This window comes from Mustela nivalis (genome assembly GCF_964662115.1).
Source record: "Mustela nivalis genome assembly, chromosome: 7".
NCBI lineage: Eukaryota > Metazoa > Chordata > Mammalia > Carnivora > Mustelidae > Mustela > Mustela nivalis.
In genome coordinates, this window is record NC_139026.1 from 44,528,841 (window position 1) to 44,544,877 (window position 16,037).

The 16,037-nt window shown below is 37.3% G+C and overlaps 1 protein-coding gene across 1 annotated transcript in view; it reads right to left on the reverse strand.

Annotated features, from left to right (window-relative positions):
- Window positions 1-16,037, reverse strand: part of TRHDE (thyrotropin releasing hormone degrading enzyme) — a 376,037-nt gene that overhangs the window by 358,254 nt on the left and 1,746 nt on the right. Inside the window, exon 2 of the mRNA XM_082742838.1 lies at window positions 4,629-4,902. Coding sequence (XP_082598964.1) covers window positions 4,629-4,902 — 274 coding nt within the window. The remainder of the gene's footprint in view (window positions 1-4,628; window positions 4,903-16,037) is intronic.

Sequence of the window (16,037 nt, forward strand, 5' to 3'; positions counted from 1 at the left end):
GTTCTGCCTCATAAACCTTCTCTGTTCAGTAACAGAGCATCTAAGAGTGTTATGAGCATTGTTCTACAAAGCCTCACAGTAGACAAAGGCTCATATTAAAGAAACCCAGAGTATAATTTTGTCTAATGGAATGTATGTAACTGGATACACAAAAAGTCCAATTTAAAAAAAATAATAATTATACCTGGGGGTGCCTGGGTGCCTCAGCTAAGCGTCTACCTTTAGCTTAGGTCGTGATCCTGGAGTCCTGTGATGGAGCCCCACATCAGGTACCCTGCTCAGTGGGGAGTCTGCTTCTCTCTCTGCCCCTCACCCCACTTGTATTCTCTCTTGTGCTCTCTCACTCTCAAATAAATAAAATCATTTTTAAAAAATAATAATTATGCCTGTTTTGACTTAAAGCAACAGAACCAATGCAAAATAATAATAATAATAAGCTTTTGGAACCTTAAGTTCTTACAGATAGGAAGCAGGTGGAGAAGGTTATTCCATGGCAAACACAAACTAATTTTTAATTACGAAATAAAAGATGGCTTAAAAGGCAAAACTAAGAACCCAAGTGATGGTGCCAAGGGCCAGGAGGACAAAAGGACAATTTATATTGGACAGTATTAAGCCATAATTTTTAAATTGCCAACATGTGCCCACTTGGATTTCAGAACTGCTATGGGCCAACAACTGCTATGTCCTCCCATTTTCTCCATTCTTGAATGGAAAGTCCTTTTGAAACAATCATATTCCCAGCTCAGCATCATCTGTTGTGGGAGAGAAGATAGATAACATGTCCCTTTAGTTAACAGGCCTTCAGAGCAAAAGAACCATGTCCAAGAAACGAAATCCAAATAGTCTCATCTACACCTAGAGCTAAATCAGATGGTGAGATCCTGGATGTCAGACTTCAGCCTGATGTTGTAATGCAGTTAGACCTACTGGTGAGTATATTTTGTATGTGAGATGAATGTAAATAATTTGCAGCCTGAGAGAAGATGTACTGATTTGAAAACACATCCGCAAATTCACTGACACTCCCTTATCAAGAGGTGGGATATACGCCCTTCTCCAGCAATTCAGAAGCAGCCTTAATGACCTGCTTGTAACCAGGAGCAGAAGTGATAATGTTTATGATCATAATAACCACACACTATGTCCCGTAGATACCCCATAGATATCCCTACCTTTGTCTTTTCTTAGTAACATTTCCCACCAAGGACTATATACATACATCATCTGCTTTTCTAAGACCAAACCATCATTCGGGGTCTTAGTAAATCCCATCTACTCCATAAATCATACCATTAGACTCCAGCCTTAGCAATTTCTCCCTCTTCTAAATGGTCTTGAATTTATTTTCTACAACTTTCATTTCACAATTAGTGAATGCCAGTATCACTAAGATGTAATGAGTGAATTCATTGCTTTTCTAATGCAGATTCCTTGGCTATGCTCTTGAATTATGTCCCTAGACTCCAAATGCCTACAGAATGAAAGCAAGTAATATACAATAATAAATCTGACATGGTGCAAAAGAAAAGAGTGGTCTGAATTAGGTTACACTAGGAAGCAATTGTTTCATGTAAATGGACCAGCCACCACCCAGCTACAGGGCACTGATTTTCTTCATAGCAAATATTACCACCTGATATACATTTATTTGTTTATTGTCACTCTCTCCCCATGAGAATGTAAGTTCCCTGAGAGTAGAGTTGTTGCTTTGTTTGCTGCTATATCACCAGAGCCCAGAACAATACCTGACACTCAGTAAGTATTTGCGGAAGGAATAAATGAATGACCAGTTGTTGCCACATGGGAATGTGAGCCCAATGTCACAAGTTCTTCCCATTTTTCAAGAGAAGCCAGAAATAAATAATTTTATGTGCACTCTCTCAATTTCTAAATATCAACAATTTATTACAAAAATATTAAGCCGTTTTAGGAATGGGTAAACAAAATAGGTCTCCCAGCTTGGATTCCACCTGAAAGAGGCACGTGCAATTGCTGTACTAGAACGATCTGAGAGTTTTTTACCTAATTACTTAGAATAGTGCCTAGCAAGGTGCAGAAAACTTGAGAAGTAAATGATGATGCTTCAAATACACACACTTGAGGCACTATTACGATTCAGCTGCAAATTATTAAGATGCTACTCTAGTTATGCTCTTACAGCTCAAAGAAATCTGTGTCAGCTTCTGCTCCAACATGACCACCTGGACTTCACAAGACTGTCCCTACCCCCAAGATCCTAAAGCTAAACTTCCACTCCTTCCAGCTGTTAAGAGTTCAGAAATGTGATTCCTATGTGCTCCTCTCCAGTAATAAAGAGGAAACGTGATGAAAATAAAAACAGATTGGATATCCAAGGGGTGACCAAAAAAAAAAAAAAAAAAAAAGAACCAGGTTTTAAACTGTATTTCCACAATTGATAAATAAGGGCTCCCAGTGGCAATTTCATTTTCCTTTTTATTATCCTTAGCATTTTTAGATTATATAATCTAAAATTTTATTTCAGTTGACCTTTCGATGTTCTCTGGTAGCATGTTTTATCTTTTCTACATAAAAATTATTAAAGAGGAATTTTAAAATATTTACTACTTGGATTCTTAACCCTAATAAAAGTCACATCTAATAATTAGAGTGTGTCTGGATTTAAATATAGGTCACTTAGCAACAAGCTTAATTGTGTAGAGCTGAGAACACCTTTAAGATGCTTTAAAGAAAACATACTAGAAAAAACACTTCCAGTGTGCCCCATGCTGCAAGCTGATGCACAGCAAGCCAGCCATCAACTTTTGAAGACGTCAGAGTAAATGAGATGTCTTGGTGGTCCTTTTCTGTGTGCGGTCCAACATGTATAGCCTTGAAGTATCCATAGGAGACATCAACAAACATCAGAGGAACTCAACATATCAAATGAGTACAAGTCCAGAAGAGCAAAATATCTTCTGGCCCTCTATAGCCAGCACTTAGGACCTAATTTTAAGGATTATGTAGATTAATTCATTATACACAGTTCTTCAATAATGGCATTAATTTTTTATGCATGCAGATTTTACTTTTTAAATAGGTGCCACAGTGATTTAAATTGAAAGTAACACTGAGAAAATTTATTGATCCAAACCTATTTTTCAAAATTTAGGTGGTTTTGGACCTATGAACTTCTTACAGAACAAGAATATAGATTTCTGTTAACTCCTTTTGTCATGTTTGAGCAATGCTGAATACAATGGCCCTGAACAGGGAGAACTATTACTGGAATTCTTTTACAGACATACAGCTGAAATGATGAAACAGAGTTCCCAGGGCACATGGTGGGAAAAAGCCCAAAATATGGCATCAGACCAACGAAGTGTGTCTTGCAGCTCTACCACTTATTTAACTTTTTGACTCAGGATAAGTTACTTAATCGCTTTAAACCTCAATTTACTTTATTCATCTGGAAAAACAGAATCATAATACCTTACTTTAGGGGCAACATAAAAATTAAAATAGATACATACTTATTGTGTAAGTCATTGAAATGAGGAGGAAGTTGTTAACTCAGCATAGCGTGACCTGACCTGACTAGTGCCAATACAATAAACAGCATGCAAAAAATGCTTGGAACACCATGCTGTCACAAATGATAGTTATCACAGAACGTCCAATTGCATCTTATTGTAAACTAAATGCAGAGCATGTCTTCTCTAGGCTTCCTATATATCATGCGCCCCTAAGAATGTATTTCTGTACACTTCGGTATTACGGGCTAAGAGAAGCTTGATAACCCTACAGAAATTCTAGCACACTGGCAGATGAACTCATGGACAAAAATACCCATTGAGCATTGTTGCTAATCAAAAAAATTAAAATGGTTATCTATAGGAGGATGACAGATTTTGATATCTTCACTCAAACCATTCTATTCAGATAAACCACAAAAACATAATTTAAATCAAAAATTAAAATGAAATAACTTAGAGGACTATATCTGTAATATAAATCACTTATGTGAAATTTTAAAGCACAGCATCTATTATAGAAATAGACATACACACACACTTGGTAATTGTATGAAAATATGCATAGAAATGGCAAACATCAAATTCAGGACAATAATTATCTCTAAAGGAAGAGGTAAGGCAATGAGATCAGGCAGGTGCAGACAGAGGGCTTCAATTCTATCCAGTGCCTTTCACTTTCCCAAAAACTAAATTAGACGAGAGCAAAGATGGTAAATTGTTTAGATTCTCTAGAGCTGGCTTGTAGGCTTGTGGAGTTTATTGCATTATTCTCTACAGTTTCTGGATATTTGAAATATTTCACTATGAAGAGAAGCAGCTTTCCCAGCCCCATGAATCAAAAGCAATTTCCCAAAGCAGACAACAGTTGTTTCAGAAACATTGAGAAGCTACAAAGGGATGGGGATGCTGGGGACGGAGGAGGCAGTGAAAGGGACAAGAGGGGTGGGTACGGAAAAGACACTCCTCTTTGACTCTAGAAACCAGGAAAATAATTTCCCGCCAAGGGTTAACAACAGAATTTAGCTCTGTAGGTCTTGAAGAGGATAAAAATGATTCATTCTTCATCCAGAAATAAGATTACTATACAATGCGTACATTATCTAAAAGCATATTTAAGTGTAAAATACTTACTGCAACCCCACTCTTGGTGGTAGTTTCTCTGTATGTGAAGTTGCAGATCGCCCAGGCTAAATAATATGTAGACATGAGAGGGGTCTGTGAAAAGTGATCCGTAACCCATCCATCTTCCTCAAACACAGAAGTTTCCACTGGCATATTGGATAAAGATAAATAGGTTGCTTGGTGCTTGATGCTAATTTTGAAAGTAGCCTTGTAGATCGGCTCATCAAAACAAGGAAATGCCTTTCTGGCATGGGTAGGTGAAAACTGAGTGACACCAAGGAATCTGGAAAACAGAAAATGACGTTCTCAATTACATTCATGGCTTGATAAGTTATGACCATTTTACATGCTTCTGCCGATAAAATAATGTATTTTGCCAAATTGCAAGGTAGTTTCTTCTGTGCCAAACTTAGGTGTATGAATAGCATGAAAGTATAATTTGTATGTATTTCCCCAACAATAAAAATTCTTTGGGGAAGTTTTTATCTCAATTAAAGTAAATCCTCTAAACCCAGACCAGTGCTTTTTAGACGAAACATTACACTTTACAGAAAAACAATTCATCAGCATCCCATTGGCTAACACTGGAAAACAATAGTTCTCTTTTTTGGTATGCCCTCACTTTCCCCTCTAAATGCATTTAAGTTAATGAAACTAAAATCCAAAAGATGTCATCAGATACATGTAGAATACAGACCATCAGTGGGAAACATCTGTGCCCTCAAACTTCAGCTAGATGTGATCTGATTTTGTTAAGGACTTTGAAACATGACAAACTTTGGTCTAAATTCTGGCTTTGCAACATTCTCAGCCATATCATCTTGGATGACTACTAAATTTCCCTACGGTTTAGGTATTCCTTGCTTGGAAGGAAATAATCAAGCCTAACTTTTAAAAAATACTATAAAGCTTATTGGAAATATATATAAACACATGTTTATATTGACTAATCCAGAGATTATCAGTTTTACGACCCACAATACATATTTATTATACAAATTATAACTTTGGTATTATTGTGTTAATATAATACAGGTAATTGTACATAATAAATATATAATAAACATGTTAATGTAGATATAGGTGTATATAGTTCTACTAAGTATATTTAATGCCTTCAAGTTTTCAGATCAAGCTGCAACATTGCATTTCATTAAAGCTAACTAGAAACAACCTCTTCATTTTTCCACAGTTATTACAAATGAAAATACTCAAACTAAGTAATTCAGGGCCACCCTTTAACTTGAAAAAGAAGCCATCATTTATGAAAACAGTCATGATACAAATCAATCTAAAGTTTTCTGATAATATTAGTTACAAAACTCAATACCAGGCAAGTCAACATCAGACCCTTCATAAAACATGACTGAGCGCTGAAGTCATTTCTTTAGAAGACTCCTTCCCCCAGAAGTAGTCCTGCCACCACTCCCCTCTTCATCACCCACAATGTTCCTGGTTAATCTAACATGGCACCCTATCCCACTGAGCTCAAACCTGGCCTCAAAATTATTTTCAGCATAACACTTGAGGCAGCTGCTAGCAATCAATAGGAGTTGACATATGCATTGAATCTTATTGGCTTTCCCCGGCTCAAACCATCAGATGTAAATGCTTATACCTTTTTAACATTATGAAGCTTACATTTATCCTGGAGAGTCTACTTTTTTAAAAGTTAATTTTGAAACAGAGAAAAATAAGACATTCTAAAGATTAACTGTATACTTACTCTTGGAAAGAGGATTTTGGGGAGTTATCTTGAAAAGAGTACTGGGTTGCCACATAACAGGCTTGGGTAACTGCTAGAGCCTATTTTTTCATTAGCAGAAGGAAAATAATAATGCTTTCTATGCTTTCCTTCTAAAGCTGTCGAGATGATAAAATGATATAATATATGGGAAAGAAGTCAAATCTTCAGACAAATAAAAGGTTAAAGTTGGAAGCAATCTTAGGAGCAAACTGTCCTCTCTCATAAATTTCTAAAATGAAAAAGTAATTCCAGTAGGTAAGTGATTTGTCCAAAGTTACACTAGCAATTAGCACAAAGCTGGGTCTAGAAGTCAGTTTCTGCATCTGAGTAAAAAGTTATTATATTTCAAGAACAGTAAAATAACCTTTAGCCATAATTTATAAACAATGTTTTAATTTGACTATTGGTAATAAAGGTTCTTCTTTCCAAAAATGCCAGTACCATGATAATAGTTTTCCTTATGATTTTCTATTGATAGTAATATAGTTTTGTTTAATGAGAGGTCAGTTTAATAAAATGTCCTTTCAGTTAAAAAGTACCCATTTACAATTTTCTCTTGACATGCTTTGGTCTTCCATAATGTTTTTGAATCTCATCTTTCCATCTCATTAATTGAAATGTTCACTGAGCTTGATATTTCTTTCCTGAGCTCTTTAGAAGTTACCTGTAGGATTCCACATATGGGTAAAGAGTGTTCCTTTTTAATTTTCTGAGTCTGAGAACTCCAGTTCCACCACTGACAGACATCTGCTGTGTGTGAGCTTTTTAGGTACATGGTAGGATTTTTTTTTTTAAGATACGACCTTTTTTTTCTTAAGGTCATGATAAGGTAGACGACTAATAATTCTGGGGAAAAGGCTCTGCAAGAGTTCAACAGAAGGTTTGCAATTAGAATGTATTAGTCATTAAGTAAAAATCAAAGTTATCTTTGGCATTAAGTAATTAGTGGGTAGGAATTTATTAGATATAGAAGATTTAATACATCTTGGTTAATGATAAATTCATAAACCAAATATTTATGCAGAAGAATCATGTTGTGTACTCTCTTTTTGCCTTATATAGTAAGTAAATATGTTAGTAAAGCTAGCAATTTAAATCACTGATTCTCAGGGTTGAAAGGAATATAAAGACCATCTAGTGCCTTTTTCTGCAATTAATATTCTTAATGAATTCACACACCACAGTATATATCTATGCACAGAGGGCCACCATATATTCTGATTATGTCTAAATGAGGAAATACCAATTTCACAGTCTGGCAACTGAGGACGATTGCAATTGAATTTCAATTCGGTATTTAGGAAATCAAAAGAAGTCCCTTGGTAAAGAAGAGTGGTTGGACTAGATTACTTTTTAGGTCTTTTCCAAGCTCAAGATCCTATAACTGAACAAAACTGAGAAATAAAATATTCCCTGAACTTGATGAGATTTTTTTCTTGAATATTAAATTACACTACCGCTAAATAGCTTTTTACTATAAGCTCTGTTGCACATTTGTTTCTCTTAATCATCATTCTTGAGTGTTCAACACTGAGGAGAAAAAGATAAATATATATGCTTCCTTCCCTCAAGGAGTTTATACTCTAATAAAAGAAATTAAACAAATACCTAACCAGGTATTCTACAAAAAGCCATGACAAAAAAGGAAAACATATGAAGACATTACATTCTCCTGAAGCAAGACTTCTCAGTTTCCGCACCCCTGACATTTTAGATTGGATAAATATTCTTTGTTGGGGGCTGACCCGTGTCCTGTAGGATTTGTAGCAGCATCCCGGGGCCCTTACCACTAGATGCCAATAGCACTTTCCACCCCATCTGACAGCCTAAAGGAGGAGCAGGGCAAATACTCAGTTGAGAGCCATCTGCCTTAAGAACGGAAGAGACTTCACAGAGAAAGAAGCATAACAATTGGTCTGGAAGCCTGGGTAGTATTTTAAAGGTCAGAAGCAGATGAAGAAGTAAGGCAGTTGACTCCACGTAGCACAGAAATAAGCCTTTAAAAGAGTGTTGACTCACTTATTAAGTTAGCGTTCTGCCTGGCCTCTCATGGATTCTGGCTTTAACAGGTCTCAGCATTGCCTGTCCGTCTCTAACACCTCTCTTACCCTCAGTACTCCTCTGTCTAACAAAGAGACCTAGTTCAAGGCTCTGTCCCCTCAACATGCAACAGTGTCTGCTGGATTTTAAAAATATTATTCTGCCTTCATCGTTGCCTTGTTAGGGTTGCCTTCAGTTGGTGGAAATGAGACTTCTTTTCTGTTTACTATCACCCCAAACATCAAAGAAGCCTCTAAACAAGGTGACTTGGAGTAGAAAGTAATGAATTTGGGTTTTGAGTAAATTCAAAGTAAGTCTGAAGTGGTAGCAGGACACCAGATAGAAGAAATACAAAAAATTAATTAAAAATAGAAACATTTTCATATATAGTATAGATACGAAATATACACGTAAATGCAGCAAGTAATATAAAACAGCAGGAGGCAGAAGGTAATCGGGACAAGTATTTCATTTTCTGTTTTTCTCCTGCTTTTTAAACAAAATCATTTTTATCTTTTAATGAATCTCTCTATTACCATAAAAAATGCTACATCCAAAAGTGACATCCTAGAAGTGTCATTCCAAGAATGTCACTTTAGCATAACTAGAAAAACAGAAATAATATACATATATTTTAATTCTCTTCTATCTAAAATAAATTACTTTATTTCTTAACAACTTGCCTATTTGACATTTTGGTTGAGCTAAGAAGGAGGGCGTAAAGCTCCGTGTTGCCTCTGAAGGATACAGAGAATTGATTTCTTCTTATTTCTGCGGAAGTTCACTAGGCAAGCTACTTGTGTCTAGTCATTATGATAAGATCCAGCAGAAGTAATGCATTAATGTTGGCTGATATTGCCAACAAATTACTGTATGTGATGCAAAACAATTTCTGTTCCATTATTTTCAGTTCGCCTTTTCGTAAAGTTAAAATATGCATAGGAAACCAACATTTGCATGACTCTGTTAGCATTCAGGTTGATTTGTGACTTTTCATTGTGGAACCCACCCAAACTAAGAGAACCCCACAAATGGTATGCCCTATTCAAGAGGTTTGCGTCTGGACCACATCTTTGCACACCACACATAAAGCAGCGAGAATGATCTTTAGTTTCCTTCTACCTCACTTGCAATTTGCCCGGTGTTGCAATAGTTTCTGACTCTTAATGAAAACTCCCAAGACCTAAAGAAAAGTTCCAATGGAACTATTCCACTGTTTGCAATAGATGGACTCAGTTACAAGGTCATGGAAGTTTCACATGTCCCATTTAAAGTTAAGGTTGTTAATCAAAATGCAAATTATTACTCAATGACAAAACATTTTAAGCTAAAACGGGTCGTTGTTTAGACTGTGTGTTTTTATGTACTTCAATGAGTCATTAAACCTCTGCCACTTCAGAAGAAAAGTGCTCCTGCTGAATATTCAGTGCCATAAGCAAGCGTGTAATCTATTTTTTTTAAATAACCATTCTAGTAAAGTAAAAACATAATGCAATAATGCCAGCAATATGTATGTAGGAAGTGGTGCATATGTGAATAATCGTGTTATAAAAACAGAGCACAATATTCATAATTGTTTTCCTATTTATGTACTAAATACTCTTATCAAAAATGAGTCCTGAGTGCTTGATCACCATTGATGAAGAGTATTATGAATGCACTAAAATTACGTTTGCAGGCCATAATATTAGGTTCTCATAAGAATAAATAAACTAGAGTCTGAGATTCATTTGTTTCATAGTGGAAGGAGGCAGAGCAATACGTAAGTATTATGAAATACCACTACTCTCAGAACTCAAATAAAGTCTTAGGAACAACAGCTAATGACTACTGTGCCTTTCCCTTCGTACTTGCAGTTTTTTTCTATTTGATGCTCTAGCTTGCGATGACAATGAAGGCACCCCCCGCCCCGGCCCTTCAGCCACTGGTCTCTGCTCTTCTCGCTGCTGATAGAGAGCAGTACCATAACTAGAGAGTTGTATGTTCCTTTTGTTTCACACTCTCTTCCTGCTCTCTCGGCCCCCTCCAGCTCACAGGGCCTGGACCAAGCATGGGTTCCTCTCGCTGCCCAAAACCACAGCACTGCTCTTCACTCTCTTCTTCAGAGTGGAAAGGCTCTGCTTCCTCTTCTCTGTCTTTGGAACCTTGCTTGGGAGGAAAAACAGAAAGCAGCAGGAGGAATGTCCACAGGTGACCACTTCCCCACTGTCTTGATAATAGTTAAAAACCCCAACCCAAGAATATTGACCCTACATGACCTTGTACCAATGCAAATAGTAGATCTCCAGCCATGGAATAATATAATAATATTAAAACCCCCCAAAAAAGCTTACCAGTTGTCAGACATGGCTCTAAATGCTTTATTACTTAACTTGTGATCCTCACAATAACCCTAGGAAACAGGGTATCATTATCCCCATTTTCCAGATGAGGATACCAGACACAGAACAATTAGGAAATTTTGCCAGGGTCATAAAGCTAGGAAGTGGCAGAGTCAGGTCATGAACACAGGCAGCTTGGATCCAGAGTCCCTGAACACGCTAAGCACACACGTGCTCTTCCATCCAGCAACAACCAAAAGCAGCTTGAACCGATTCTTAAAAGAGATGGGAAGTAACCAGGATTGGTAATTTTAAAACTTTTTTCTTTGTATACCCATCCTCTGATTTTTTTTTTTCAGTTGTGTGGTCCTAGGGAAAGATCTGAATAATTAAATTAAATCATCACCCTGCAAGTGAACCTACATCTACACTGGGAATTCACCCAATCCTGGAAAAACCAGTGCTAGAGCTCTCTAAACCAGGAAGCCACTCATTTATTCAGAAGCAGGGAAGGCAGGAGGGGTGAGCCGAAACCCCCTCACCCACTTCAGCCCCACCCAATCTTGCCAATCTTATTTTCAATACCACCATACATTGCGGCCACGTGAAATCATTCTAGATTGGCCAGGAAACCTGGGGGAGGGGGTATCTTTCAACTTTATATTCTTCCAATTTCCATGTGGTGAGATTCTACTTGCTGGAGAAACATCCACTCTCTAGTGGCAAAAAGCAGGAAGACCTGGGACTTTGAAAAACTCTGGAGGAACCTAGTCACCATAGCAAATCTAAAAGCACGTAAAGGACAAATAAATAATTAAAATGAAGTGGGCAATTTTGACAATGATGATGTCAGGTGGGAGAATGAGCAGGGGGTGAAGAGGAACACCTTTCCTTGCAAAAGGATGTATTAAAGATCAATCATTTCTTCCTTGCTCCTTTTATATCATTCTCGAAGCTGTGCTTAAAGAAGTGAGTGTTATTCTTGTCATCACATGGACAAATGTCCCCATCCTCAACAAACGGCCTCCAGCCCATCACCATACCCAGTGGGGAGAACTGATTTGAGGAAATAAAACATGCTTTGCAAACCAAACAAATACCAGAGAACCAGTCACAGGTCCACCTTTGTTTGAAACGGATCTGAGCAGATAGGCCCTATTTAGGATTTAGAGTACTTTGAACACATAAAAACACAGGCAAACTAATTTAACTCCTTGAGAAGAAGTATATATTGTATTACTATCCAGGGTAATCAAATCAGAAAAGCATGCAGGACAGGGGCGCCTGGATGGCTCAGTGCATTAAGCCTCTGCCTTCAGCACAGGTCATGATCTCAAGGTCCTGAGATTGAGCCCCGCATCAGGCTCTCTGCTCAGCAGAGAGTCTGCTTCTTCCCTCTCTCTCTGCCTGTCTCTCTGCCTACTTGTGATCTCTCTCTGTCAAATAAATAAATAAAATATTTAAAAAAAAAAAAAAAGAAAAAGAAAAGCACACAGGACAAACACCAACTGTATGGATTTTCCTATCTAAATGAGTCACTAGTCATTATGAACTGATCAAAGCTTTTTTTTTTTTTCCTTAATTTATTTATTTGACAGAGAGAAGGAAACATCAAGAGAGGGAATCCGGCAGGGTGGGTGGGAGAGGGAGAAGCAAGCTTCCTGCTGAGCAGGGGCCTCAACGCGGGACCCCATCTTCGAACCCTGGGATCATGACCTGAGCAGAAGGCAGGTGCTTATCAGACTGAGCCACTCAGGTACCTCTGATCAAAGCTTTTTAAAAATGTTTTCTAGATATGGTTTACTGATGGCATTCTGAATTATGACCAAAATCCAGCTTGGGACTCTGTTAGGCCATATGGTTATGTGTGCCTGACAAGAAAACAATGAGCTAAGTCCATTAAGGAATTCTATAAAAAAAAGTTTTCACAGAAATAACTGGTTCTTACAGATTTTTCAGTTCAGAGCCTTCTATAGAGGAGCAAAAAGACATAAACTCTAACTTGCTCATATAAAGATATCTCCTCTCCGGAATGAACATCAGAAATGAGACTGCTTTCAATATAAAAGCCATGTGGTGGTTTTCTAGTTTTTATTAAATATCATGATTATTAATTCAGTCCGGGAAAGTATGAGGCATCAGATCATGTACACTAATACCACAGAAGATCAAATAGCTCTCCATAAAATCCTCGATTCTCGCCACAAGACTTTGCAAGACAGTTTTTTGCAGTTCTCCTTGAGAACCACAATCTTATTTTCCCATTTTATGTGGAGATCATGGTTTCTCTTTAAAATAATCCTTTACAGAAAAAGACCACCCATTTTTAATTTGTCTTCTGTAACTGTGGCATGTTATAGACCCAATCAAAGTTTGTCAAAAAAAAAAAAAAAGTCTTCCATTTGAAAATGGATAAAACATTCATTTACTTTGAGTAAATTTCCTCTTTTGATCCAACCATCTGGTTCTAAATTAAGGTACCCTACTTTGAACATGGGTATGCTTGCCATCTGGCTACCCGAAAGCAGCAATTACTTCAGGTAAATGAACATATACCTAATTCTAAAGTATATTCTACTATAGGATAATCTACCTAAATACACACCCTTTTTATCTGCCTGCTATGCACCAACTTGAGGAAAAAAATGAGTATGTGCTCCGCCTAATGGAGATAATTTACCACTGTGTGTAAACATTTCAAATTCAAGAGAATTTATGTATTTGCAATATTCAACAAGTGGTGAATTTCTCATTATCCAAATTATCAACTGAAAGCAGAAGAGCCTTGGGTTTCAAGGTAGAGTCTATCCTTCTGTCCTCTACCTTTCTCCAGTGCGGTATAAGAACCAGAAAAGGTAAGTGTTCCATGTAGGATAAAACCAGGTCCCATTCAATACCTTGTGGGGGATAAAACCTTCCAAGGGTCATAGGTATATAGCAATAGTGAGATCTAATTTTCCTGCCCTCACCCAAATTCTTTTTCTCAGATTTCCGAGAAGTGAACCAAAGAATCACATTGACTCCTGGGTATTAATGTCTCCATATAGGCTAAATAAGGTGGACTCAATTGCAGCACTGCTCTTTTAAATACTTCCAGTTGCTCTCTGTGACTCCCCATTGGCAGAATAAATACCTATTTTATTGCAAAGATTATCCAATAATTAACTTGGCAAAAACTGCAACTAACTAAAGACCATGATGTTTTATCATTAATCAAATGAAAATTTAGAATTTATACCTATGTCCTCTTTGAAAGTGTTTAAAATATCAAATTACAGAGCATTCTGGGGATGAAATCATCACCAAAGTCCAAACTTGACTGAGTTCCTGACATTGGTGTGTTTTAAAAATTCTCCAAGTAGCCATGGTAACAACAACAATCAAAAAAAAAAAAAAAAAAAAAAGACTTAATAGATGTAATGTTCACATAATTGTGAACAGAGATTTCCTTTGCCATATTAACCCTAGTTAGAAACACACTCAAAAAATTATCATATTCACTCTGGTATTGATGGAAAAAAAAAAAAAGAAGAAGAAGAAGAAGAAGAGAAGGACTTTCTCTCAGATGCTGTTTAGAAACAAAAACCTGGGGTGCCTGGGTGACTCAGAGGGTTAAAGCCTCTGCCTTTGGCTCAGGTCATGATCTCAGAGTCCTGGGATCGAGGCCCACATCGGGCTCTCTGCTCAGCAGGGAGCCTGCTTCCCCCTCTCTCTCTCTGCCTGCCTCTCTGCCTACTTGTGATCTCTGTCTGTCAAATAAATAAATAAAAATCTTAAAAAAAAAAAGAAAGAAAGAAAAACCTGAGAGCTCCAGAAATATTGAATCCAGATTTTCTATTGGGATGCAGAATACAGCTACATGTGCTCTAGGTTAAACTTTCAACCAAGTCATTTACATCTTTGGGAGAAAACTGAAGGAGACAGTTTAAACACAAATATGCATTAGGGGTACAAGAAAACAGTTACGGGTCAAGCTGAAACATCTGGTCTTTTTAAAAGTCCTGCTAATTTGAATATACTGACCAAAACAAGCTCAGTTCCAACAAACACATTTTGGCATGGCTCAAAAAAACAGGATTTGTTGGAAGTATTTATTTCACCAGAGCAAGATTTATCAGTGATATGCACTCCCACTATTGACATTTTGACATAAGCTTGTTTCCAAACACAACATGCAAATTTGCCTTCTATGCATTTTCCCCCCATATTTGATATGATGGTGGGTTTTAAAAATGTATTTATTCTGTATTGTTTAGAATATGTTGAAGGAAGTGGTATAAGAGGGTTTAAATTATCCACACCTGATCTTAGTAGTTTGAAAGTGAATAATTTATACATTCACTTGTAGGAGGCTTCAACTATCACACAACTACTAAAGCATTAGAAAATTTATCTGAGGTTGCTTCATAAGCAATATATAAATAATAAAACGTTTGTGTTCTCCCATAACACACTGACATTTCCCAGCCTCCTATATAATAACAACTTCTTCTGGGAGTTTCCAGCCACCATAAGCCCCGGTCCATCAGAAAACCAAAGTTCAAGCCTCACTTCTCCACTGACAAACCTGCTGTTCTCAGACACATGGGGCTGATCTCAGGCACCTGGGGCTGCTTTGAGCCCCAGTTTTCTGCTGTTGTGAAAATCATTTGAGGACAGAAGAGGCTCTTCCAGGGGTATCATTGCTAATCTCCAACCTACCTCTACTTCTAAGGTTGTCAGTTTCTTTTTTAAGGTCATTTCAGTTGTTTGCTGGCCCTATCGTCATTTAATTAATCAAAGTTGTTTTAAATGCAATGGATTAGGACAAAAAGCAAAAATCACTTGTTTATTCCTTCAGTAATATGCTTGATTGCTCACTACTCCAGGAGGCACAAAATAGCTCATATGTATAGTAGACACTCTATATGCCCTGTATAGTTTAAGTGCTTTTCAATGCATTTGCTCATGGACAAATCCCTATGAAGACAGTACTTATTATTGTCCTCAAGTTAAAACTAAGCGTATGGGCTCCAGAGCCAAATTGCTTGGGTCTAAATCCCTGCTGTGTCAGCTCATTACGTGACGAATTACTTGACTTCTCTGTGCCTCCATTTCCCTACCTGTAAGATAGGAAAGTGTCTTGTGGGACTAAGTTAATATATTTGGCTGGATAAGCACTACAGATAGCCATTGTCAGGAGCTGGTGACAGATTCGTCAGTGTCCTCCAACCTTCACCACAGCTAGCTCTGCATCTGGGATTCGAACCCGCTTCTGTTTGACTCCGAAATCTGAGGTCTAAACAAGTTGTGAAAAACCCCACAGACTCT